Consider the following 25,591-nt stretch of genomic DNA (forward strand, 5'->3'; position numbering starts at 1 on the left):
AGCTTTTAAGCTGTTGCCGAAGCAATTACTCAACTTATTGAACAATCGGCTTTTTCTAATAGATAATTAGGATTTACATATTTATTTTTATAAGTCCTTTTTCTGATTATTCATTTTATAATTATTTTTCTGTGATAAAAACTTTATTTTTTTTTTGACGTTTTGATCAACAAAATTTTCAATTTAATTTCTAAGAGGATGACTTTGATAGTCAAGTTTCAAACTTTCTGTAATTTATTTTTGCTCTTAAGTATGCAACACTTTTCTTAAAGTGATCTTGTTGCACTTTTCCATTCATCCTAAAAGCATGCAATGATAAGTGCAGCAACCACTTTTGATTGGAGCTGCATTTTTTTTTTTTTGCCACTTTCCCTCTACACTCACACTTCACTCTTGCTCTTCGTTTATTTGCGTCTGTGTCGCCCACGGTTAGTTGTTGCAGTTCCGTCTGCTGATCGTGCAACTCGTTGTGGCAGATAAGTAGCGCTTACTGCTGCTGCACGTGCCCAAAGACACTGAGTTGTGGTTTTAGCTTTGACTTCGAGTTGAATTCTTTGGCTGTGCCCTCCCAGCAATGTGGTTGGGTCGTGGTCGCACCCACACAACTCGTTGAGAGGTTTTGCAGCCAAATGTCAGACAGCTGCTACCAAAACAAAGTTTTACAATTTTCCTTTCATATATTTTTTTTCGTTTTTCTGTTTCTCTGTTTCTCTCTCTGTTCGTGTTCTGGGTGTGCTTGTGTCTAATTGTTGTCTTAAATATTTGCACGACGAAGCATTTGGATTTATTAAGATGGAAATTTGAGCTAAGTCTTTACTTTGTTGTTGCTCTTCGTGCTAATTTAGTGGCCGACTTAATTTACATTTTAATTGCTTCAGCGACCAACTAATTGCATTATGAACTCGTAGTCTTTATAATTACTATAAACTCTACCATGAAGCTGGAATTATTAACCTGGTGAGTTGTGCGCTTCCTCATTAAGACGGAACCCGATGATGATCATGCAACCGTCGACAGTTGCTTCCTTAATCTGTGCAACCTCCGCACTTGAAAGCCGGCTGCATAAAATTCGAGTACTCGTAACCCGGTACGATGAGGTTGAGCCAAAAAAAAAGAAGGAAAACAACAGATGTCACGGTGCAGCTGTTGCAGGCAACAAACCAGTACAGATTCATACCTCACACAGATTCAACGGGAGATCGAGAGAGTGAGAGAGAGAGAGAGAGAGAGAGAGAGAGAGTTGATCCGTACAACAGATGTGCGAAAACTGTGAGTGTCGGCCATGTGAACGTATATAATTCTCTTCTTTGCATACATATACGTGTATGAATGAATATGATTATGATAACCCAATACCTAGTACTCATGACAGGGGAGCTTTATAATGATGCGATAAGGAAAGTACGTGAACGTGTACTTATACGTACGTAAAACATTTTGATAAGGAATTCGTTTACTGAAATCAATTTATACTGATTGTAATAAAAGCCGCCGTCATGTTTGTGGCTGTCTCTGTTAAAGCATCACGAATAATAATACCAAATGATTGGTAAACACTCATAAATATTAAATATAAAAGCTCTTTGGCTTGTGAGCAACAACCAAAGTATGGCATGTGGTCAATCGTTAAGGTATGTGAAGTATTAAAATATAAGCATATAAAGGAGTGCTACAAATATATTATTATTATATAATTTATAATCTATGCTGTTAAATAAGATTCGAGTTAATCTAGAGATATTTTGTCGTCAAATGTGGAGAAGTCAATATCAACTTGAAAAGTATTTATCAAGTTAAAATATTTTGTTTGATACTTTTTATACTTATACGAATATATGTATTAAAAATATTATAAAGACTACCAATTATGCAGTATGTATGTATATCGTTTAACAGATATCAATTAGATCCAATATAACGATACACAGTTGTTTCCCCACAATTGATTTTAGCTGATCCACAAGTCGACCTTGTCTTGTCTACCTAACGCACTTGCTTTCGTTTACGCTTTACCTGTCCACACGTGAGTGTGTTTGTGTGCATCTGTGTGCTCTCACGCGCACATGTTTTTAGTTGTTGTCCAGAATCCTCTCTCACCCGCATACAACAAATCAATGCTCAGCTGTGCTGTCTTTTCTCTCAGTCGCAGTCACACTCGTGCGCTCTCTCGCGCTCCGTCGCCTCTCAGAGGCTGTTTGAATCATAACAGAAAATCATTCGTTAAACAGGCAGCGTAGCGAGTGGACGTGAGAGGCGCATGCGCGCTTGGCTTGCAATTACAATAACAATTGTAATAACAATCGTGTTCGGTTCGTCGTGAGTCGTGAGTTCGTGTTTGTGTCGACTGCAGTTTTTGCATATTGTGTGTATGTTGTACACGCTTCGTCGCGCGTGGAATATTGCAGCAACAACAAGAGCAGAAGGCAAAAGTAAAAGAATAGAAATAAATACTTATGATTAGTGCTCATTGTTGTTGTTGCTGTGCACACACACACTCAGACCGATAAATACAATGCTTATTGCGCTATTTTAAACAAGACAATTACATAAATACCCAAACAATTTCGTGCCTTTTGTGTAGTTGTTCGCATTCCCTCCACTTCTCGCTCTGCCCTCTCGTTCTAGTTGAAACAACAATAATAAATCCCATATGTGTTTACAAAACCAAATCGAAACCCGGCTATAAACCAGAAATTATGTTGAAAATCCAAACAACATGCAATGCGGTTTCTTCGAATTGCTTTTGGCCCGAAGAATTCTTGAAAAGAAACAAAAGTTAAAAACAAAAGCAAAAGTGAAAGTGTATTTTGTAGTCAAGCCAAACTCCTGCCCACTTCGTGGGCGTGTCGTAGATCTGTTAAGCCGAGACTGAGTGGAACCGGAATCGAACAAAGTTACAGTAGATTTGCTTGATTTGTTGTTATTGTTGTTGTGTCGATTGAACGAAAAGATCACTTGAAGAATTCCGGTTTGTGGTTTTTCCACACAATTGTTGTTGCTGCTGCTGCTCCCCCCGTCTACTCGTTCTACCTTCGTCTTGTAATTCGCGCATTTTGTCGGTCATTGGTCCGAAAAAGTGTAGACAAAAAAAAGAAAGAAATACTAATAAAATACTCGAATAAAGGTCTAAACAGAAATGCCAAATGTCGAGTCGTACTGAAGTCCAAGAAAAAATAAAAAACCCGTAACTCGACAAACAATAAAAATTGAAATGTACAATAAATAATGCGAGATATAACAGATAATTTACTGAGTATAGTGTACTGATTATTACCAGAATCGTGCAAGAATGTTAAGAGTGTGTTGAGAAGAAAATCAGAATCTGCAAAAAGAGACAAATTTGCAGAAAGATTTTTATAAAATGTAGAATACGTGGGTAGCATTTCTTACGGAGAACCAAAACCTCAAAATATCAACATTAAATTAGAAATCGTGCGAAAGTCAGAGACAATCAAACTAAAATAGAAGAATTCAAAAAAAGAAAATAACAAAACAAAAAAAAAGTAGATAAAAAACAATAGCAAAGTGTGTTAATGTTGCGCATTTTGTTCCCATTTGACTTCTTCAGTTCACTTGACTTCATCCACAGCTCATTTGCTTCAAGTGATCGTTTAACTGCTGGGCGGAAAGACTAGAAATCCGGTATGCAGGGTCGCCAGGGGCACTCTCACTTTTCTAGTAGCTCTCAGCCATACAAGTTCCCCTCCATCATTAAGCTTTCTGAACTGTGACTCTGCGACATGCTAAATGAGCAAAGCTTTTCTGCTTTTCTATCGAAATGATTGAGTAACATTTTGAATGCTTGAAGCTACGAGCAGGTTGATCGAGCAGTACATAAATATATAATGGGGAAATGAGTTGATCACTTGCAAATGAACAGCAATTTGACTTGGGGCCAAGCTGCAAATGAGTTTATGGAAATTATCATGTTTCCTCCTATATGAACTTTACGTACAACTTGTCTGGGTTGAATTCGATCTGCTGCGACTTTTATATATATCGTTGGAAATACCTGCTACGAGGAAAAAAAATACGCAAGCTTATCACAAATTATGGGTTTTTTTTTTACCAATTCACAAGTAATAAAATAATGTTCAAACTGCATGAAATATATTTATTTATATTTATATACAATTTACATAATTATTTATCAGAGTGAATTTTCAGATGATGAAAATAAATAACTAACTATTTTTTTTTTTTAAATAAATATTCCCCATTTCAAGGAACTGAATACATGTGATAGTAAAAGTAAATATTAAATAATTTTCATATATGAGAAGTTACGTATAGAAATTTAATTGATTTTCGCTTTTACAAAATGAAAATCACGAGCTCAATGTCAACTGTGCTTTCAATTAGCGACAATTTTGCGAAAGTGAAAATTGGAACAGGCAAACAATTCGATTATTCATTGGAATATCCACACCTTAAAGCTATATGATCTTTTTTTTTATCAAAAGTTGTATGACGTTTACTAAACGACACTAATAAAATCATACATAAATACAAGCACGAGAAAACTATTACAAATTGTAAACATTATCTAAGATACGATCGATTGTTAATGATGCCGAATACTCGTTTTTAAAAGATTCAATCTTCTTCTTCAATTCATTGTTGAAATTTGCTAATTTTGTTCACAATGTTGTTGCTAATGAGCTCATGGTGATTCTGGTTTGACTACAATCTAAATTATATACGATCGTCTATAGATCCTAAACACGTCAATCAATTTGAACTTTCTTTATAAGCATAGACAGTCACACAGAAGATAAAGAAGAAGAAGCAGATATTAATATTTGTTATTAAAATTTACAATGCAAAAAAAATCAACAAAAATAATAAATGAAATGCGGTCAGGTTAAAAAAAGGTGACTAACTCAATGGAATTTTTAATGTCAGACAGTGACATGCCTTGAATGAGAAAGAGACAGAGCGACATGTAAAGAGGGGAAATAAAAGAAGAAGCTGTAAAAATGGTATTGTATGTCATGCAAAACCAAAACCATATCCAAGTAAACAAATTATAAAATCTCTTGCCCTTGGCACATAAGCCAACAGCCTGTGACTAACTCTAGTTTAATTGAGACTGGCTTGGGCGTCCGACACCGTTACCGTTACATTTATATATAGCCATGGCAACAGCAAACAGTTAAAAGCTAAAAGTCAAAACGGCTTTTGCAAATTCTTGTCTCAATGCGATTGTATTCAAATCAGAGCCAAAAGAGCTCGAGAGTCCGAGTCCGAGTTCGAGACCGAGAGAGCGATCAGCTTAGCCAACTTGTTGACCTTGCCCAGCAGTTCCATTATAGCCAACACATTCAGCATTGCAAAATCTTTTGGCCAGCTGCAGTTGCTTGTTGCTGTACCCTATATAGACAGGGTGTGCTAGACGTGAGTAGGCAAATTTGAGAAAAGTAATGAAAGTTGATAGCAATCGTTCTTATATATAATTAATATATGAACAGCTTATTTCTTTTTAAAGATCTTACAGTTTGGAATCAGTTTTGATTTCATAAATCTGCCAGGGTATTTTATCTTCGTCAAATCGATCTTTACATTATCTATTTCTGCTTTTTGTTGATTCTTTTTGAAGTTGTTCAACTTTGCATGACGGATTTCCGCATTGATCGAAGCCTTACTGAGGCCGCCAAACTCTTTGAACTATGCACCTCGTTGTCGTTGCCGATGTCGGTGCCTTTCAATTTGCCAACTTGTTTTCCCTTGTCTTGTGTTGTTTAGTTTTTTTTCTTTTTGTTTTTTTGTAAGTACACAAAAAATTTCCATTGATTTGAAAGCTGTTTATAGAGGGAAATTGGCATCGGCAGCTGTCGCTTGTCTCGTTTTGTCTCCCGTTATCAGTTTAAAGCTGCAGCACGACGTTATACATGTTAAACTACTACAACGGCAACAAGTAGAACTCAAAGTAGAACCCGAGCGATACCCAATTGATAAGCATGTCAAGCATTTCCATTCTCACACTCAAATCGCCAATTTATTTTGGGACATGTTACGTAAATGGCTCAACAACAATCATTTCAATTCACTGACCGTTGCGTTGTTACTGTGAATGGACTCTCAATTTTATTCGATTGGAGGTTGAATACTTGAATTGGTTGTCTTATTTGTTTGTTTAGTTTCCAAAAGACTTGTCCAAAGTGACAACAATATTGAGTGGTTTTTTGAGACTTTTATTTTTCATCACTTTGTTTGAAAGTGATCTTCAACTTACAAATTCTTTAAGTAATTAAAGTTAAAAGTTGTGGGATCAAAGCTCATTTAATTGGCGATTAGCTTGAGCTAACTGTTAACTTTAAAGTTTACAAGTATAATAATTCATTATCTGTTTTTGCATTGTAGCAATTTGCAATGCACTGAATCACAATTACTACTCGTATTTACGACCTACTTTTCACACAGCTGTTAATTGTTTATATGTTTTTTATTACATTGAATTTCCGTTTTTAATATTTAACTATCTATAAAAAGATCAGATATATTATTTAATGATCGCTGAATGAAATTTATATTGTCTGCATTATTTATGCTTTACGTATCTGTGGTTTACTTACAGAGTGATCATTATAAGCAGGCGTTTAAGAAGTTATTAAATGTTCTTAAATCATTATTGATCATTATTATTGATCCGCATTTACTGTATTGATTCCTCAGCATTACAACGAACTTCTTTTGTCCATTAATTAAACATTTTAGTGATCAAAGTGATCAATATTGATCAATAAGCCGTAAAATGATCTTTAACTTGTCTACATTTTGATTTTCTATTATTAAATGTTCTTAAATCATTATTGATCATTATTATTGATCCGCATTTACTGTATTGATTCCTCAGCATTACAACGAACTTCTTTTGTCCATTAATTAAACATTTTAGTGATCAAAGTGATCAATATTGATCAATAAGCCGTAAAATGATCTTTAACTTGTCTACATTTTGATATTCTATTATCTTCGATCGCATGTTTTTCACTAGATCGATTTTAATAGTCCGATCTGTTTTCAGCTTAAACGATCATCAAATTATCATTGAAATCTACATAACTAACGATGTAATGCTTTTCAAGAAGCTACATTTGATGTCTTTGATTGATCAGTCACGCTTCAATCGTCGATCAATTGTAGGTTTCATATTAAAATGCGAACATCTATCATCAAAGCTATGTTTTTTCCTAACCCCAACTCTATAATTAGATTTTGCCTACGACTTAATGCTGACATTGTGAATGATCAACGATCAGTCATGCTCTACTTTACGATCAGCTGTTTACCTAATAATTAGCCAGGTCACCCTATATCATACGTCATTCAAAAGTGTTTCCACTTTTTTACAACTCTCTTTGAGGTGTTTATTTTGCTGCTTGCACTCGTACAACACGATTCATTCATTCACACACACATTCAAATTGGCAACAAAATATAATTGTTATTAATTCATTAGGTTTTTGTTAAACATTGTGAAAATTATGACAAGATTCACAAAACAAATTAAGGTGTAAACAGTGCCTGCCAAATATTTAAACAGTTGGTCGAGTTTTAGGTTTTGGTTTTGGGAGTTCGACTCCAGGGTTCGAGGTTTTTACCAAACAAAAAACAGTCTATAAACAAAATTCGCTACGTGAGGCAAGAAAGTTTTCAACATCAGCAACAACAACAATAACAACAAATCGCTGTGGCAATATAAATAATAGAAAACCAAATACAATTAGGTATTGCTGTGACGGCTTCCCTCTGACTCGTCAAAATTCCACACGCGAATTTCATGGAAGGGTTATGCAAAAGTCAACAGCAAATGAATAAAGTAAAGACAAGCCGCCGCCGTCTTTTAGCCAACAAAACAAATCACGTAAACAACAACACTAACAACAAAGTTTGTCATCGTTGGTCAGTGAAATCTGCAGGCCAAAAGTGAAAAAAAAAAACAAAAACCGAGGAAAAAACCCAAAATGAAAATTAAACATTATCCGGGCAAAGCTGTCGATGCGAGTCTCTCTCTGGAGAGCAACAACACGATGGGCGCCCTCTATGAGGCCAACTGGCTCCAAGCCCATCATCAGCATCAATCCTCGCCAGCTTCAACGCCAACTTCAACTCTAACACAGACTCCAAACAAGAACAAGAACAACAACAACAACAAACTGAGTCGTCAGCCCAGCACTGTTGGAAGTAGCTTTCTTCTGGATGGCATCTCAGCATTGAGCAAATATCAGATGACACTGGAGAACATCCGACAGTTGGAGCAGGAACAATTAAAGGATAAACACACTGTGAAAACCATCAAAGAATTAAATGGCTACCGACCTTCAGCATTGCAACATCACAAACAACAGTTGCTCAACGGTTGGGTGGATGAGAATCAGGAGGAGTTGCTAGAGCAAGATCCCAAATTGAATTCAACTCAAACGGAAGTTGCAGCCGTTAATCATTATGTGTTGGATCCAACGGAAAGATCGCGTGCGCCACGTCCACGACAGCAGCTGTCGGTGAAGCCGCCATCGCTGCGACGATCACAGACGATGTTGCAACCACATCCGCATCCAAGTTATGTGACCTTGCGTGCCCCCAAAATCAAAACCGCCCCGCAGAGCAAACAAACTGGCAACAGTAATGCGGGCAGCAACAGTTCCTCCTACGCATATTCCACCTTCTCCTCCGTCGTCGAGAATCAGCGTACGGATCGCGTCATCTGCCAGCAGCCACAGCGTCTAATGCCACCGCCCACAGAGCCACCACCATCGCCACCCAGAAGCAAACGTTCCTTCAAGCCACTAAGCAGATCACAGACGAGCGTTCAACGCTATGCCACAATACGCATGCCACATCATTCCACTTCGTTTTGTCGTACTTCCACAGTGCGGGAGGCGCCGTGTCCTCCCTCCGTGCGACGTCACAGTCTTGAGCAGGCGTTGCAGGGATTGCAGCTGGAGGAGGAGCAGGGGAAGACGCAACGTCATGTGTCGCCCGCTGCCAGTAGCAACGGCAGCTCAAAGGATCTCAATGGTGAGGGCTTCTGCATACCAAGGCCACGCCTAATTGTCCCGGTGCACACATATGCAAGGCGTCGCCGGACAGGGAATCTCAAGGAGCAGTCTTCGACAGCGCAGGAGGAAGAAGAAGTTACCAGTGGTAATGGTAAGAAGAGAGGAAAATTAAAAGATAACAGTTTCAATAAAGAAAAACTGAAGATCTACTTATTTTATTGGGACCGATCATCCATCATTTGCTTAGTCACTAAGCGCTTTTAATTCAATCATACTAAGGAAAATTATGAAAATTGTACTACCAATAGAAAACGTAAGGAAAAAGAAGCTTCGGTAGATGTGGGACTCAAAATTTAACATTTGCTTAAAGAGATCTCATAACTCTTTGTGATTTTATCTTATCCCTAATCTCCTATATATGTAAGTGAATTCTATAATAATTTGTTGTCCGACGGTCATTCCAACTACTGTTAACTCTGTATCTCTGATCTCTAGCTCTTCTATAAGAAAGAGTTCATAAAAGTTAAATGACAAGCGATCATTCAATCTGTCAATCTTATTAAGAACTTCTGTTATGTAGAACAATTGAACATTTTCTCTGCTCCCCCCTTCAGATTGAAGACCATTACAATTGTTTGTTGAGCAATCAATCAAACTTCCCTCATGCAGAATCATTGAAAATGTTAACCCAAATCGATCAACAAATTTCCATCATTTCATTGAATAATTTTTATTTCTTCTTTCGAATTCAATTCAATCTACATTTTTATATGCATCTTCTTTCAGATGGACGAGTGGAGGTTTCACGCGAAGGTAAATATCTGTCAACGCTTTCGGGGGCGAAAGTTCTTGGCGAATTGGCGATACTCTACAATTGTCAGCGCACGGCGACGATCACCGCGATCAGCGAATGCAATTTGTGGGCGATTGAACGTCAATGTTTCCAGACGATTATGATGCGAACTGGACTCATTCGTCAGGCGGAATATACGGACTTCCTCAAGAGGTAAGGGGCAATGATACTCGTACTTGCATCAAATATGTCGGATAAGGTATTTCCTTTTCTCCACTTAACTGGTTCCTTAATGAGTTGCTTGTCATTTGCACTTAATTATATCAATTCCATCGTAGCTTCAACATAAGTGGCAAAAATACAAATCGCTTAACTTAAGGATATTTTTTTTATAGTTGAGTTGAGTTGATTTGACTTGATTTGATTTGGATTTTATTTTTTTGTGGCACACAACTTTCTCCATCAAATGGGCAGACAGCCTCAGACTACGATCTCGTCGTCGTCGTCGTCATCGTCATGGTCATGGGCGTCTATCATATATACGTCTATTGCGCGATGACGTGCAGTGCTCAAAGATGGAAAGACTGAAAGATGGACAGACTCTCGACTATTTCGATCGATTGTGCGGCCAACGAACGCATAGAAATTTTCTTTCTTTCCATCAAATGCACAACCAGTTTATGGCACACTACATTGCACCACCAAACGAGGCAACCACCAACAGTTGCCGCCGTGACTGACCGACAAATTAATCGCATTTAATTGATCGCGTACAGGGAAGCAATGGCGCCTTGAAAACTATTTTGATACTTGTAGTTCCCTCCTCTCCTTTGTTTTTTATGACTATCATTAAATGAAACCCATTCACCATTATTTAAAGCATAAAAATGTAAAAAAAAAAAATACATTACGCCAACTGAAAATGAAAGTGCAAAACGATTGAGATTTAGAGGAGGAGTTGAGTTAAGCATAAAAAGGTTCCATCTTCTATTAATGTGGTCATATAATGACTCAAATTTCATTTAATATCTCAGTCTATCCAAATTGCATTTAAGTTGCCTTATATGGGCAGTAAAACATTGTCACCATCCTTAAAATAGGTTTAAGACTTATCGCAAATGCGTTGGAAAAGTGTCTTTTATTGTGAAAGGGGACAGTTTTACTTTATTATCTTCAGCACTCAGTATAGCGCATCGTTTGAATGGTGTTTTTAATTACCATAGTTGATTAGTTCATTCTCTAAGAAAAGTCATCATTCATTAAAAAATAACTTGGCTTCCTCTCCCTCTCTAATCTCAGCTCAGACCAATGCCAGGGTTCGATCTCTAAATTTAATTTATATTCAAAAAAGTTTTATTTGCAAAAATTATCTTTTTTTGTTCTCTTAACAATTATCTTTACTTTATTTTTTCAAAAAACACTTCCATTGAACTTTTGACATTAATAAGTAAATAAACAACATTTAAAATTTGTCTTTGGAATGTTTTTTGGTTTCTGGATGAATACTATAATGGGAAGACTTACCACATTTCAATCTTTCCTAACTTTGTCAAAAAACATGTTATATATTTATTATTTAAAACATTCTTTAATTGTTCTCAAAAATATTTTTTTTTAATTTAATATTTCGTGCTTTCCAAATTAGTTTTTTGCCACAATGTTTCTTCTTTTATTATCTAATTTTTTGTCTCCTGTTAATGCAATGTAATGATTACATAAAATTGAAAAATCACTTACTAATTATAAAAAGTCATTAATGTCAGTCAGATAAGAAAAAGTTCCATCTCAAAAGAAAAACTACTATCTGTTTCCTTAACATACAACTCTAATAATTTTTTATTTTCGTGTTACTTCAGTGTACCCATATTCAAGGACTTGCCAGAAGATACACTTATCAAAATCTCCGATGTGCTGGAGGAGACGCATTATCAACGTGGGGATTACATTGTGCGACAAGGAGCACGTGGCGACACCTTCTTTATCATATCCAAAGGCAAGGTGCGTGTGACGATCAAGCAACAGGATACGCAGGAGGAGAAATTCATTCGTATGCTGGGCAAGGGTGACTTTTTCGGCGAGAAGGCCTTGCAGGGGTAAGTTTATATTACACTTATCTATCGTTTGTTTAGGAGGATTAATTCTTAATTTCCTAATTTTAGTGATGATCTGCGCACTGCGAATATCATTTGTGAGTCTCCTGAGGGTGTCAGCTGTTTGGTCATCGATCGCGAGACCTTCAATCAGCTGATCTCAAGTCTGGACGAGATCAAGCATCGCTATGACGATGATGCAATTGAGCGCACAAAGTAAGTAGAAATAAAAGATATATTTTAAATATTAAATTGCTTGTGTTTATTTTTAATAGAATTTAAATTTAAATTGTTTTATCGACTGTTCATATTTTATAATAAAAAAAAAATAGAATAATTAATTAAATTCTCAATTCTCTCAGGATCAACGAGGAATTCCGGGACATCAAACTGACAGATCTGCGTGTTATTGCCACACTGGGCGTGGGCGGCTTTGGGCGTGTTGAGCTAGTGCAAACCAATGGAGATAGCTCACGATCCTTTGCTCTCAAGCAGATGAAGAAATCACAGATTGTGGAGACACGACAGCAACAGCACATAATGTCCGAAAAGGAAATTATGGGCGAGGCCAATTGTCAGTTTATTGTCAAGCTATTCAAGACGTTTAAGGATAAGAAATATCTTTACATGCTGATGGAGAGTTGTTTGGGTGGAGAGCTCTGGACAATATTACGGGATAAGGGCAACTTTGATGATGCCACCACAAGATTCTACACAGCTTGCGTTGTGGAGGCCTTTGATTATCTACACTCGCGCAATATTATCTACAGGGATTTGAAACCCGAGAATCTACTGCTCGACGAGAAGGGTTATGTGAAGCTAGTGGACTTTGGTTTCGCCAAGAAACTGCAATCGGGTAGGAAGACATGGACATTCTGCGGCACACCAGAGTATGTGGCACCCGAGGTGATATTGAATCGTGGCCATGACATCAGTGCCGACTATTGGTCGCTGGGCGTGCTCATGTTTGAGCTGCTTACAGGTAAGTGTATCCACAACTATTATATATTATATAAATTAAAAAGCACGAAAAATAAAACTTTAAATAAGGTGAATAATAAAAGGCAGCAAAAATTAGGAAATTCAAATATTAAAATTATTCGCAATACAAAAATAAAAGAAGAAGAAATTAGTTTATTAATATTAGAAAAATATAGCTTTGATTTTATCTGACTCTAATAGTGAGATATTCATATATTTGTATTTTATTGTGTAAATCCTTTTCAATACAATTCAATATATCAATTGATTCCAGGAGCACAATAAAATGTTAAGTTCTGCAGGTATTTTTTAATGTATTAAACTAAAATGTATTTAAATATTAATATTGTTTTTATTTTAAAGTAATATTTTCGATTTTGTTGGTTTTCCAATATATTACTCTAAAGAAATTTATTATAAACTGTTACTCTTGCAGGCACACCTCCGTTCACAGGCTCGGATCCAATGCGTACCTATAATATAATACTTAAGGGATCGATGCCATCGAATTTCCTCGTAATATAACACGTAATGCCAGCAATTTGATTAAGAAACTCTGTCGCGATAATCCCGCCGAACGCTTGGGATATCAACGAGGCGGCATAAGCGAAATACAGAAGCACAAGTAAGTGAAGAATATCTATAAATTCTTATACATTCCATTGACATTCGCTATTTATTATTTAGATGGTTCGATGGATTTTATTGGTGGGGTTTGCAGAATCGCACGTTGGAGCCACCGATAAAACCCGCGGTGAAGAGCGTTGTGGATACGACAAACTTTGATGATTATCCGCCAGATCCAGAGGGACCGCCACCAGATGATGTTAGCGGATGGGATAAGGATTTTTAGTGTAGAATTATGGAAAAGATTTGACACTGCTCTCTAGCTGCAACTTGAATGGAAGATGTTGATGGTTTTGAGGATTTTTAAAGATTCTTAACTAGTGCGCCATTTTGTACGCCAAAGCAATAGTCAGGGTCTGGCTTAAAAATTGTAGAAGAAGCTGTAGATGAGATGACCCCCCGCAATGTAGCAGTCGCAATGGCTACGGTTCTTTTTAGTTAAGCCCATATCATAAAAGAAATGAAAAGAACAGCTCAAGAATGCAGAATATTGTCTCAGATCTGATGATAACATGTGCAACATAATGAATTTATTAACGAGTTTATGTTTATAACTATAACTGTAACTATATATTACTATTATTATGTAAAGTTTGAGAAATACTTTCTAGTTGATTGGAAAATTGATATAAATTGTAAGTAGGCTCGTCTGGCAATGAGGCAAACGCGTTGCAGCTCTGTTCTCTTCCATGTGTAAATTGTTTTCTAACTATGTAAAATTACAATAATAATTGTTAATGTACCAAGTGCAAACATACACAACCACACACACCCCATATACAACACACACGCATACACACACACACACACACACACACCCCATATACAACACACACGCATACACACACACACACACACACATAAATCGGGTTGCCTTATAGTTTTTAAGCTGATTTTTATGCAATTATATGACCAAGACCCTCATGTCCATAACATTTGTTCTCCCTACTCGTACTCTTTTTTACACTGTCATCATGTTAATGTGGATCTACTATAATTATCCCTTTGTCATTAGCATAAGCCATCATTTTCTATATTATATGAATATGTAAATGAATAAATAAACGCCTTTTTAATTGTCTATTATAAGTAAACTGAGATAGAAATTAAACAAATAACAAATTTATGCGCCTCAAATAAATGTTTATTTATTAATTGGAAATAACCGGCATGGGAAGCTAAGCATTATCATAGGGGAGCTGATGACGTCACGCGGCACAAATGCAAGCTCATTTGGTTGGGGCTGAGGCATTGAGTCAACGATCAGAAACAGCAGGCGAACAGAAACGACAGAAAGGTGTATCTTTTGCTCACAGCTTGTAGAACTGCACCGACATCACACACACACAAGCGCACTTGCCAACTAATTGCAAAAGCGCAGTGTGCCTGCAATGACACTCTCTCAATCTCTATGTGATCGCTTCCATTCTAATTGATCGCTTCCTCAAATTATCTCTTGTGAATTTTGTTCGCCTGGTATTTCAGCTGACAGAAATTAAGAAATTGCAGCTCCGGAAGGTTAATTATGTTCAGCTCAATATTGTTGTTCATTAGAGTTTGTCTTGGGAATTTAATTTATAAAGTTTTACATTTTTAAAATTTGTTATTCTAATTTTGAAGAGTAAATAGTTTACTTTTTAATTAAAATTATATATTTATTCAAAATTTTATTGTATCAAAGTTACAAATTATTAAAACTTATCGTTTGAATAGCTTCTGTCTTCGAATACCTTGGTTGGTAGATTTATATTATTCAATTGTACATTTAAATTTGATTCCAAAATACAAAATTATGCAATTGAATTTAACAAACCCATCACAAAAATAATATTATTTGCATTTTTTTTGTCGGATTTATGTAGGCGGTTACTTAAATCTGTTAGCAGGGTGTCTTAAAGTCTACATGCTCGACTGTTGTGAGCTGTGACATCCGCTGAACTCAACTCAACGCTTTCTGCATTGGAGCACTCAAGTTCAGTACCACAAACTTGGCCAAAGCACACGTTTTGACTCAATCGAATGCATTTCGTCAAAAAGAAGAAACCGAATTAAATGAAATGAAATAAAAGTAAAGCAAATGGCTAAATGCAGAATAGAATTAAAAACAAAACTCAGTTACGTGCGCAACGCGACTTTAACAAAAATCCGAAAAAGCAGAGAAAGCTGAGAAAAATCTGTCAAAGTGGTACGATTCACTTTATAGAGAACATTCAATGTGGTTACTTTAAGCGCGTCTGGCAGTTGGAGTTGAAATAAAAAGTGCTTAAAGTAAAATATAATAATAAGTGAATTAAGCTGGAAAAACATCAAGAAAATATATCAAAAATAAATATATTTTTTAATGCACCGACTTAAGGAAATTCTAAATTAAACTCGAAACATGCTTAGCTGGAGTTTACTGTGGCTGCTGCTGGCGCTGGGCATTGCCTTAGGTTTTGGACTACGCCTGGAGAATCAAACGCAAGAGCAGGTGAAGCAGTTGATTGGTATGTTTCAGATTGGATCTTAGAAAAAGGAATTTATTTTGAAAGTGATATAATTTATTTGATACATTAGCTTGCAAACAGCCCAAGGCACCGGGTTTATGTCGGGGAAAGCAACTGCGTTATGCCTACAACAAGGATACGGGCAACTGCGAAAGTTTCTACTACACGGGATGTGCCTCAACGGATAACAATTTTCTGACCTACGAGGAATGCCGACGTGATTGCATGCAACGTGGACGCTATTAACTTATTTTTAGGCTTAACCTTTTTGTTTCAACTATTTATGTTAATGGGACGAAAGTGAAGATTGAATATATTGTAATATATTGTAACATATGTAAAAATATATATCTAAATACATTGTAATATATCTAAGATTTGCGTGGCTTGCGCTTGCGTGGCTGTGATTGCTGCTGTGATTTTCCCTGAGATTGGAACAGAGCCCGCCAGCTCACAATGAGCAACAGCAGCAAAGCCAGCAACAAAACCAAAGTGTCCAGTGAATGGTAAATAAACCAGTTCAGTTCTATGCCCGGCGATTGCAACAGCTCGGCAGCAAAGAGTCCATGTTGCATCACATGCTCCACACTCCAAATGGCTGTCTCCAAAGGCGAACGCTCGCGTTGATTAAAAATCTGCGATATCTTTGAAGCGCGTTCAGCATAACTGAAACAAAAAAATAAAATTAGATTTCTGAATGCTTTAATAGCACGAGCTTAGATGATAAAATATCACTGACAAAAAGCTATTACAGTTTGAAGTTAAGTACAGAAAAATGGAAACCAAACAAAAGAAAAAAACATTTTTCTAAACGAATCAATTTATAGACCGAAAAATGATGAATATGATAATCCGCAAAGTAATGTTGGTTTGAAGTTTTTGGAAAAGTGTCAAGGAGAATGTAAGAAAAAATTGGAGTGTTGATAAAAAAAAAATAACCGGTACCGGTTCGGTATTTTCTCCTGGTTCTTATGCGGTATTTTTTTTTTTTTCTGCTCACCTGGGATCGCTGAGCTGCTGGAGCTTTTCTCGCACTGTTTCCACGTTAATCTGCTCATATTCCAGCAGCAAGCCAATACCACGATCTTGAGCCGCAAGTGAGTTCAGAAACTGATCACCATAAAGAGGTGTCATCAGCAGAGGTTTGCCACAGTGCAACGCCTCGGTGAGTCCCAGTAATCCAGCATGTGCCCAGAACAGCTTGACCTGAGGTTGACCTAGAGATTGAAGAAGAGTCATATGATAAAGGTTTCTTAGCTTGATTGATTGCAAACAAACTCACAGAGCAATGCCAGCTGTGGTGCCCATTTGACGAATAGAAATTTGCTGGCATCCACATGAGGAACTTCATCGGATTCCCATTTCCAAATGACATTCAATGGCTGCTTTTGTAGCACCTTTACCATGGCCTGCATCTTGTCCTCATCCATGCTGGAGGCACGCACCATGGAACCCCAGCTGATGAAGATGACGCCCTGCTTGGATTGCTGCAGAAACTCGACAATTTTCGGAGGCAGCTGCTTCTTGGCATCGCTGGTGATGTGCATGCCGCCCACCTCGAGGAATTGTGGAGTGACTGGTCGACTGCCCAGGTGGGAATAATGCTGGTTGCCCAGTATGAAGGCGGTTTGTCTACGTGCCACTTCATCCACATCGATATCGATGCCCAGGTGATGCTTAATCAGTGCTTTATCCGCACGATTTGAATGTACCTTGTACAAGAACTTCAAGAGCTTGGCCTGCACAAAATTCAGGAGACGGTCACTCCAGTTCAAGGGTTGGGCAAATCCCACAAACTCCGACTGGATATAGGCGGGCGTATCGGGCAGATCGATGCGATCATAGAAGTAGGGCATCAAGGCACAGGTGCTCACGCCTATGATGGGCAGGTGCAGCAGCTTGGCAATGGCCAGCTGACAGTCAGTGCTAAAGTATTCGGTCAGCAGGAGATCGTAGGGCTTCTCCTGGTGTCGCTTAAGTACAGTCTGCACATGTCCACTGGCGTATAGAGTTCCACACGTTTTTTGTCCCTCGCTGAACAGATCGTGGTATTCCTGGAGAAGGGCAATCAAAGATCTTGTCGGCGTGTGCTCCGACAGTGGCACTATATTGATGGTGCTGCTCGTCTGATCTTCGGCTGCATCGGCGGTCAAGAGTTCCTCATAGTTTCCCAAGTGCGCGGCAAGCGGATTCCTCACATAGGAAATCACGGTGACGTGGTGACCACGTTGCGCCAATTCACTAAGTAATGGCTGCACCACCTTAAAGTGACTGAATCCAAAGTGCGGGAACACGGCCAGAATATTGCCAGCGGAGGCGACACCAATTAACATCGACAACGACACCGCCAAACAAAGGCCAATTAATGTCGCCCGATATTGCGTCGTCATCTTTTAACGTTTCTCGAACGAATGTGCATTTTAATTTTTTCATCAATTCCATCATGATGATTACTTAACGCCTCGCTTGATAAGAGTATCGGCGATTGTTAACTTGTTTGTGGTTTGTTTGCTCTGTTGCCCAGTGCCCATTGCGATGTTTATGATTAAATTACAATTGCAATACAGCTGTCAAGTACATGTAAGTCCACAGAGCGAGAGTGATAGAGAGTAAGAGAGAGGAGAGAGAAAGAGAGAGTGTGGAACACAACAGAACGTTTTTTGAACGTCTGGCAGCTTAGAAATGCCTTAGATCATTTTTCATTCAGTTCCTATTTCAAACATTATCTTTTGAGCACTTTTACTACGTTCTTAAACTATCAGGTGTGTTCTAGAAATCTCTAGAGATCTTGAAGAGAAACTGTCAGAGATTTAATATTTTCGAAAATAATTAATTTTTTGCATTTTTATTCAAATTAAAGATATTTTAATTCAGATCAATAAATAATTAATTATGTCAATTCTTTCAAGAATTTTTTAGACATTTCAAAGCAATGGTTTCTTGTTTTCAGGAACACAAATAGTTGCTTTTGGGTTTTATTAGCGCTATTGGAGATTTGTAGAGCACATCTGTATATTTCTGAGCTAAAATGCGATGCCGCAATGCTATTGATGAGAAAAGTTGCATAATTTTAGGGGCTGCACTTATTGTAAGCTGTTAAGCTACAGCGATTCAACCTGAAGGGTTAAAGCATACTCTTAATCGCATTCTTTAATTGCTTCATGCGTTGCACTGTGTAATATCTGTGTAACATAGATGGCGCTGTCAAACATTTTGGCATTTGAAATGAATCAAAAACGTGCACCAACAAATTGTCAGTCACTGAAGCAGTGTTGCCAGCTGAAACTGCGATGCCAAACAGCTAAAATATTAGCAGCATTTTTGTTAACATTTTTGTCAAGTTTTTGACTGGCTAAAATTAACATAAGATTCATAAATTATTTCCCCCCCTTTTTTATATAATTTCGAAATTATATTTTATTTGTTTGTTTTTAACCAAATCGTTGTTGAAAACTAAATTAAATTTAATTTATATTTCCCGCGTTTGCATATGTAATACTTACTGTTAAGTGAGGAGCAAATTTCTAAAAAGGAGTAACGTGGTCTGACGCAAATGTGACACAGATGGCGCTGCGGAGCTAATTTAAATTTTAGGTAGTGTAAGCTGCAAAATGCAATAACTTTGCAATTAATTAATAATTTTATGAACATTTAAAATACGAAACTATATAAAATAAAGGTGAATATTGAATGAAATTTTTAAGTTCGTCGCCCCAAGGGGAAACAAATTGCATATGTAGAAAAATATTAAAAATCTAACAAAAATCACTGAGAAAATTACCTAGGTTATTTGCTAAGTGCAAAAATTTTGCCAAATTCCAAAACAGTGCTGCCAACTTTTTTGTCAAAAAATTTGCTCTTTCCAGCCGGAAAGCATGTAATGTAGTTTTGTGGTCACTTTTGCACTGATTGAAGAATAATATAGTGGGATTCCTGAAACAGATTCGGATTTGTTTTCGATTTCGTTTAAACAAATATGAATCTGTTTCAGGAACGACCCATTTTGCACACTGATTTGATTTTGATTTCGAGAATTAAAAAATGTCGGGAAAACACAAATAGACAAATGAAAGTGTGAAAAATATTTTTCTTAGACTTTTTATTAAAAGTGAACTTGCAGAATAGTATAACTAGAATAATATTATTTGTGTATAATGCGTAAGCTGCAATTTTACGCGTTAACAGATCCATTTCGTCTTTTTAGCCTTTTTTTTTATATTGAATGGCAACAAATGAACGTTTATTAATAATGGAAAAATTTGTTTAACAACGCTGATAAAAGTACATGGTAGAATGTGTAAATAAAAACTAGTATAATGCGTTGTAGCAAAATGCAAAACGTAATAGCAAATAATTTAATAGTATAAAAAATAATTGAATTTCTAAATAAAGAATACTTTAAAAGTATATTAGATTTATTGCATTGAACTTAAAGATTTGCAAGTAAATGTTGATGAAATTATATACATACATACAAACATATAATATACAAAAATTTATATAAAAAAATGTTCTTCATAAGCTCTAAGAATTTCTAAGTTTTGGCCTATTTATAAACTACGTCACAGCCATTACTGATTACTCCACAATTACTCCCTCTGGTAACTAAATTGCTCCAAATTATTGCGCAACACTCAACAAAGCAAATGCCTTGAGATTATTGAATTCATACAATTGAATTCGGAATACGCCCCGAAAACAAGACACATCTATAATGGACAGTAGTAAGCGTTAATTGAACCTCAAGCGATGAACCGATGATAATAATTGTAATTGACTGACAAAATGCATCTACAGCTGCCCCTAAAATGGACAAGTGCACTTTGCAACTGACAGAGATAGGCAAGAGGGGGGGGAAAGGCGGAGGGGAGTACTGAATCAGCCTGGTTGAGCAAAGATTAAAGACTGTTAGATGAAGTGGCCCATTTGGAAACCAATTCCATAGATGACAACTCTTTGCACTGGCAAGTGTACAAGTGGACAAGGGGAACATTGAGAGTGTTGTAGTTGTGATGTTTGTGGGCGTTGTCAACGACCCACTTCCCAGGGCGACGCCGATTGGGCCACACACACAACAACATACAAGATAAGAGCGCCAAACAACTGTTAACCACACTCCTAAGTGTTTTTTATTTCACGATAAAAAAGTGTATGTGTGTGTAAAATTGTATTTAAGCAAACAGAGCAATTAAAAGTGAACAGGCCTAGGTCGCAGTCTCTGAGTGCTCCATGTCGATAAGTTTTTGGTTACCCATGGGAAAAATTATTCCAACTGCTGTTGATTGTTGATTGCTGCCTGTTGGATGTTGGCTGTTGGCTGGTACTCGGTAGTTTCAATGACGCCCCCTATAAATACACTTTCAGATTCTAATCACTAAAATCACATAATGAAATTAAACAAAAACATTTGAAATGTACACACACTCTTTAAATTGCTTCTCACATCTGGAATTTAGTTATTGGTTTTGTGTACACATAATTGAAACGAGGATCAAGGTCTTTTTGACAGACTTCAACTGATTAACTAAGAACTTAGAACTTAGACTATTCTCCGATTATAATTGTAACTTATTGATTACTTCTAAAAAGGAAGCTTATTCTACTTTGCCTGACAAAATTTTTAGCTAAAATGCATAGTAGCTGAATTAAGTTATATTTTTAAATTTAAATTATTTTATATTTATGAGATATTATAATTAATTAGAATCTTGAACTCTATATTTCCACAAAGTGTGATGCATTTTCCAAAACTAATTCATAAGCATTCCATGTGTAAAATAAATATTACATTAAAGTAAGTTGGATAATATTACGTTTTATAGATTTTTGATATTCTGGATTCTAAATTTACATTAAACATTTTTTAATGATTAAAATTATGAAGATGAAAGGAAACAAAATAGATGATAACATTGTCGGTCTGACAGTTTTTTCAATTCCCTACAATAGAGTATAGAATAGAGTAGAAAATAAAATAAATAAATTAAAATTCTAAATTAATTGCAATAAACTAAGATAAAGAAAAGACTTAGCTAGCAAGGACCACTGACGTCAATAGCCAGGTTATTTGAGTTCTAAATCTATAGAAAGGTTGTTTCCACTGACGTCATTTATATTTCCGATTGTATTTCTTCATATGTATGATTTTTCAAATCGTTTCTTCGTAATTCAAATGCTCTTTTTAATTCTTTCACTGACTTCATAAAATTGAGCTCGGAGTTTGTTCAGTTTCATTTTCAGTTTTAATGGATTCGCATTTGATGGGTGCTTGGTCAGTTTTTGTTCCTCTAATGATTTTTGGGCCCATCGTTGTCCTTGTTTAATGTGTCGCCTCGCTGCAGGACTTAATTAGTGCGCTGTTTGTGCAGATTTCGACATTTTGCAGTTATGATCCAATTTGCTGGATTTAAGGACACATACGTTGCTCATTTGTTTGCTCATTTGTCTGGCTGTTTGCATTGATTGTCGCCTGTTGGTTGCTCCACAAACGTCCAAGCACATCGATGACCAGGATTAGCAGGCCATAAAGGACACAGGACACACTATGTACAACATGTGTGCGCAGCAGGCAAACAGATGAGATATAGAGAAGGAGAGCAGGAGAGAAGGAGAAGGGAGGGAGCTAGACAGGCCGTGATCTAATTAAAATCTGGACAAAGGCATATCCCCTCCCTGGGGCTATCAAACTCGTGCCGTTGGACAATGAGGATTTTCGGGTAGCAAAACCCAGTTGCTGAGTGGACGAGTGTCAAAAGATAACAGCACAAAATCCTCGAGTGGATTGGCTGCAGTTCAGCTTACTTCTTCTTCTTCTTCTTCTGTTCTATTCAGTTGGAGCTGCAGTTTCCTGCTTGTCCACTCCACTTGACTTTCTCAAGAGCTACACACGCTACTTGAATTGATTTCACCTGCGTCTACCTCTCGATTGCAGTTTGCTTACAATAATAATGACAATGTCTTCGGTGTCTCCAATGATGCCACTTCAGTTGCAACACTTGGCGCCTGTTTATAGTCAATTACAGCTAGTCATGGATTTATATAGATCTATACTATACCACATACATATTTCGAATGTATGCTGATAACTTATCATGTACACCTGTAATAGTCTCAAGAAGAACTTGAATATATAATGCGCTTACAGATAGCCTACTGATAGTCTCTTGTTAGACAACATATACTTGAGACCTATCAAAATACTTAGATTATTAGAACATGTCTCGTCCAACTTTACTTCTAATACGGGAAGTGGGGGATTATTATAAAAATTGATAAGTTCTAGCAAATCAATTTTCTAGTGCTAAATTTAATTCAGTCGAAGCTTAAAAACTTAGACAGAAAGTCAGAGTGTTTAAGTGACTAGTACTACATATGGAAAAATATTCTTTTTATAAATAATAAATGTTATAATTTAAAATATTATATTTTATATTATTTGGAATATACAGGTGTGTTCTATAAATCTCTAGAGTTTTTGAAGGGATTTGTTTTTTTGAACATATTTTCGAAGACAAAAAAATCGCATTTCTTCCAGTTTCAACAACATTTTTATGTTGAGATTTATTTTATATAATTTACAAAATTATAAAAAATGTATTTTTTGCATTTTTATTCAATTGAAAAATTAATTTAATTTAATTTAATAAATATTTCATTTTGCCAAATCTTCAACAATTTTTAAGACATTTGATGCTTGTTTGTTTTCAGGAACCCCAACAACTGTTTTTGGGTTGCTTTGGCGCTGTTAAAGATTTGTAGAACACCTCTGATAAACAACTTTTTGTCTTGGCATTGCAAAATTGTTATTAGAAATGAGATTAGTTTTCAACGGGGACCATAACTGTTATGAGCAGTAAGCAAAAAAATCACTTTTAATGGTTATTTAAGAATTTTGTTTTATACATAAAAAATATTAATAGTCACTTGTATTTAAAAAAAAACCCATATTAATTATTATTTTTGATCTTTATTTTATTAGTCTTTCATAAGTCTTTCGAGTCTTTTTTGAGAAATAAAATGAAAGCCTGTATGGACTTTTATTTCTGATTTTTAAATTTACAAGTCCCAAAAGACTATTATTTTTAAGGAATAAAATTAAAGTCTAAAGACTTTTTATATTTAAAAACTTTTGAATAAAAGTCATTGTGAATATCTCCGCTCATATTCAAGTTAAAATTTCATAATTGACATTTTGACAAATAACGATTATTTTCAGCCCCTGGTCTTAACTTGTTATTTGTTAATATCCCTTAAATCCTTAAAAGTAAGACTCGAAGTTCTGGTCCGATTGGATGCAAATAGAAACAAGAACGGGTGGCTAATTGATATATAATTTGTTTAAATGTCTGAAATAAAAAGTTACTGTAGTTGCATAGAGTTTTAGAAAATTGTTTCACAGTTTTCTGTGGTTCCTTAATTATTTTCATTTGAGTTGTCTGCCGTTAAGGTGTTTTCTCCATTGTGAAACTAAAAGACCTATTTTTTCAGTACAATGAATGACAAATGCATTTAAACGCCTCGTCCGACCGCCAAGTGATTTATGCAAGTAAATTATTAAGAAATATAAAGTATTACTCAAAACTATGTGAAAGTTAATTTGAAACAGGCAATAGAGAATCAAATAAGTTGAGTGTAAAGAGATAGATCTGTAGTAAGGAGAAGAATATATTTAGCGACGATATTGTCAGAAATAAATTGTAAAAGTGTATTTATCAGTTTCCTTAGCGTCAACACAGACAATTTACATCCAAACTTTTTTAATAAAAAAATTCTGAATATATACAAATTGTAAAGAATCAAACCGTAAAACATCAATTTAAATATATTTAAAAACATTAAATTTAATACTCAAAACATGATTGAGTATGTGGTATTAGCTTTCCACCTGCTTTTCTACACTTGTGCTTCCGAGCTCCCTGTATTATTGTTTAAGGCTTCCCTCCCCTGACAAGGTCATTTGCACCTTAGGTTGAATGCTTTTGATGTGCCAGGAAGTTGATTCGTTAATTCGTGTGCCTACAATTCAAGGGAATCTCGACAATGGTTCAGCATTTGTGTTGAATTGTGTTGAGTTGTGTACACAGTACAGAGGGCATGACTTGATATTGCTTTTGTGAGGCGCGTGCTGCCTGGAGGACACTCAACGGATCGAGGATGGGCTCAATGTAAACACACTGTAGCTGTAAACTGGGCAAAAAGGAGTCGCGGGGCACGCGCAGAGTCCAAAGCCAAAACTTGAGGTATGTTTTACACGTGAATTTGCGATGACAAAAAGGCCAATAAACGGGCAAAGGGAATGGTAAATGGAAATGGGAATGGGAATGGAAATGGGATCTGGAATGGACTTGGGAATGGGCAAAGTGAAGGTGAAGCGCATAAAAATTGGCATAAAGAGAACATGGCACATGGAAATGGGCTAAGAAGTCGTTGTCTTGCTCAGGGTTGTAGCTATAGTCGAAGATGTAGCTGTAGATGTATCTGTATCTGTATTTGTATCTGTATCTTTAGCTGCAGTTGTAGCTGTATCTGTTGTCCTTCCTACTCCACGCGACGTGGTTTATGATCGTTGCGGATTCGTGGAAAACATTCAATTGATACGAAATTGCTGCAATA

At 36.4% G+C, this 25,591-nt stretch overlaps 3 protein-coding genes across 3 annotated transcripts in view; 2 read left to right on the forward strand and 1 right to left on the reverse strand.

Moving 5' to 3' along the window:
- LOC117781095 (cGMP-dependent protein kinase, isozyme 2 forms cD4/T1/T3A/T3B) overlaps nucleotides 1-14,626 on the forward strand; it is a 35,741-nt gene extending 21,115 nt beyond the window's left edge. Inside the window, 7 exon segments of the mRNA XM_034617810.1 lie at nucleotides 9,789-10,008; nucleotides 11,652-11,888; nucleotides 11,955-12,101; nucleotides 12,248-12,867; nucleotides 13,303-13,359; nucleotides 13,362-13,491; nucleotides 13,554-14,626. Of these exon segments, the coding sequence (XP_034473701.1) occupies nucleotides 9,789-10,008; nucleotides 11,652-11,888; nucleotides 11,955-12,101; nucleotides 12,248-12,867; nucleotides 13,303-13,359; nucleotides 13,362-13,491; nucleotides 13,554-13,719 (1,577 nt within the window). The 3' untranslated portion in view covers nucleotides 13,720-14,626.
- A 1,150-nt stretch (nucleotides 14,627-15,776) lies between these two features.
- On the forward strand, nucleotides 15,777-16,345 carry LOC117781121 (protease inhibitor). The gene is made up of 2 exons (XM_034617844.1): nucleotides 15,777-15,979; nucleotides 16,050-16,345. Exons 1-2 carry the CDS (start codon nucleotides 15,874-15,876, stop codon nucleotides 16,223-16,225), a joined length of 282 nt encoding a protein of 93 aa, XP_034473735.1. The 5' UTR covers nucleotides 15,777-15,873; the 3' UTR covers nucleotides 16,226-16,345.
- Nucleotides 16,270-18,396, reverse strand: LOC117781120 (UDP-glucuronosyltransferase 2B31). Its single transcript, XM_034617843.1, has 3 exons — nucleotides 17,262-18,396; nucleotides 16,980-17,196; nucleotides 16,270-16,645 (listed from the first exon to the last, which is right to left on the reverse strand). The coding sequence occupies exons 1-3, from the start codon at nucleotides 18,367-18,369 to the stop codon at nucleotides 16,351-16,353; spliced, it is 1,620 nt and encodes a 539-aa protein (XP_034473734.1). The 5' UTR covers nucleotides 18,370-18,396; the 3' UTR covers nucleotides 16,270-16,350.
- Nucleotides 18,397-25,591: the final 7,195 nt, after the last annotated feature.

The sequence above is a fragment of the Drosophila innubila genome, assembly GCF_004354385.1.
Source record: "Drosophila innubila isolate TH190305 chromosome 2L unlocalized genomic scaffold, UK_Dinn_1.0 4_B_2L, whole genome shotgun sequence".
Classification (NCBI taxonomy): Eukaryota; Metazoa; Arthropoda; class Insecta; order Diptera; family Drosophilidae; genus Drosophila; species Drosophila innubila.

Excerpts from the sequence above, each read along its gene's own strand:
- LOC117781120 (XM_034617843.1), bottom strand. The coding sequence starts at position 18,369 with ATGACGACGCAATATCGGGCGACATTAATTGGCCTTTGTTTGGCGGTG. Across the intron at positions 17,197-17,261 it reads ACCACAGCTGGCATTGCTCT|GTCAACCTCAGGTCAAGCTG; the intron begins GTGAGTTTGTTT and ends TTCAATCTCTAG. Across the intron at positions 16,646-16,979 it reads CAGCAGCTCAGCGATCCCAG|TTATGCTGAACGCGCTTCAA; the intron begins GTGAGCAGAAAA and ends TTTTTGTTTCAG.
- LOC117781121 (XM_034617844.1), top strand. The coding sequence starts at position 15,874 with ATGCTTAGCTGGAGTTTACTGTGGCTGCTGCTGGCGCTGGGCATTGCC. Across the intron at positions 15,980-16,049 it reads GCAGGTGAAGCAGTTGATTG|CTTGCAAACAGCCCAAGGCA; the intron begins GTATGTTTCAGA and ends TTGATACATTAG.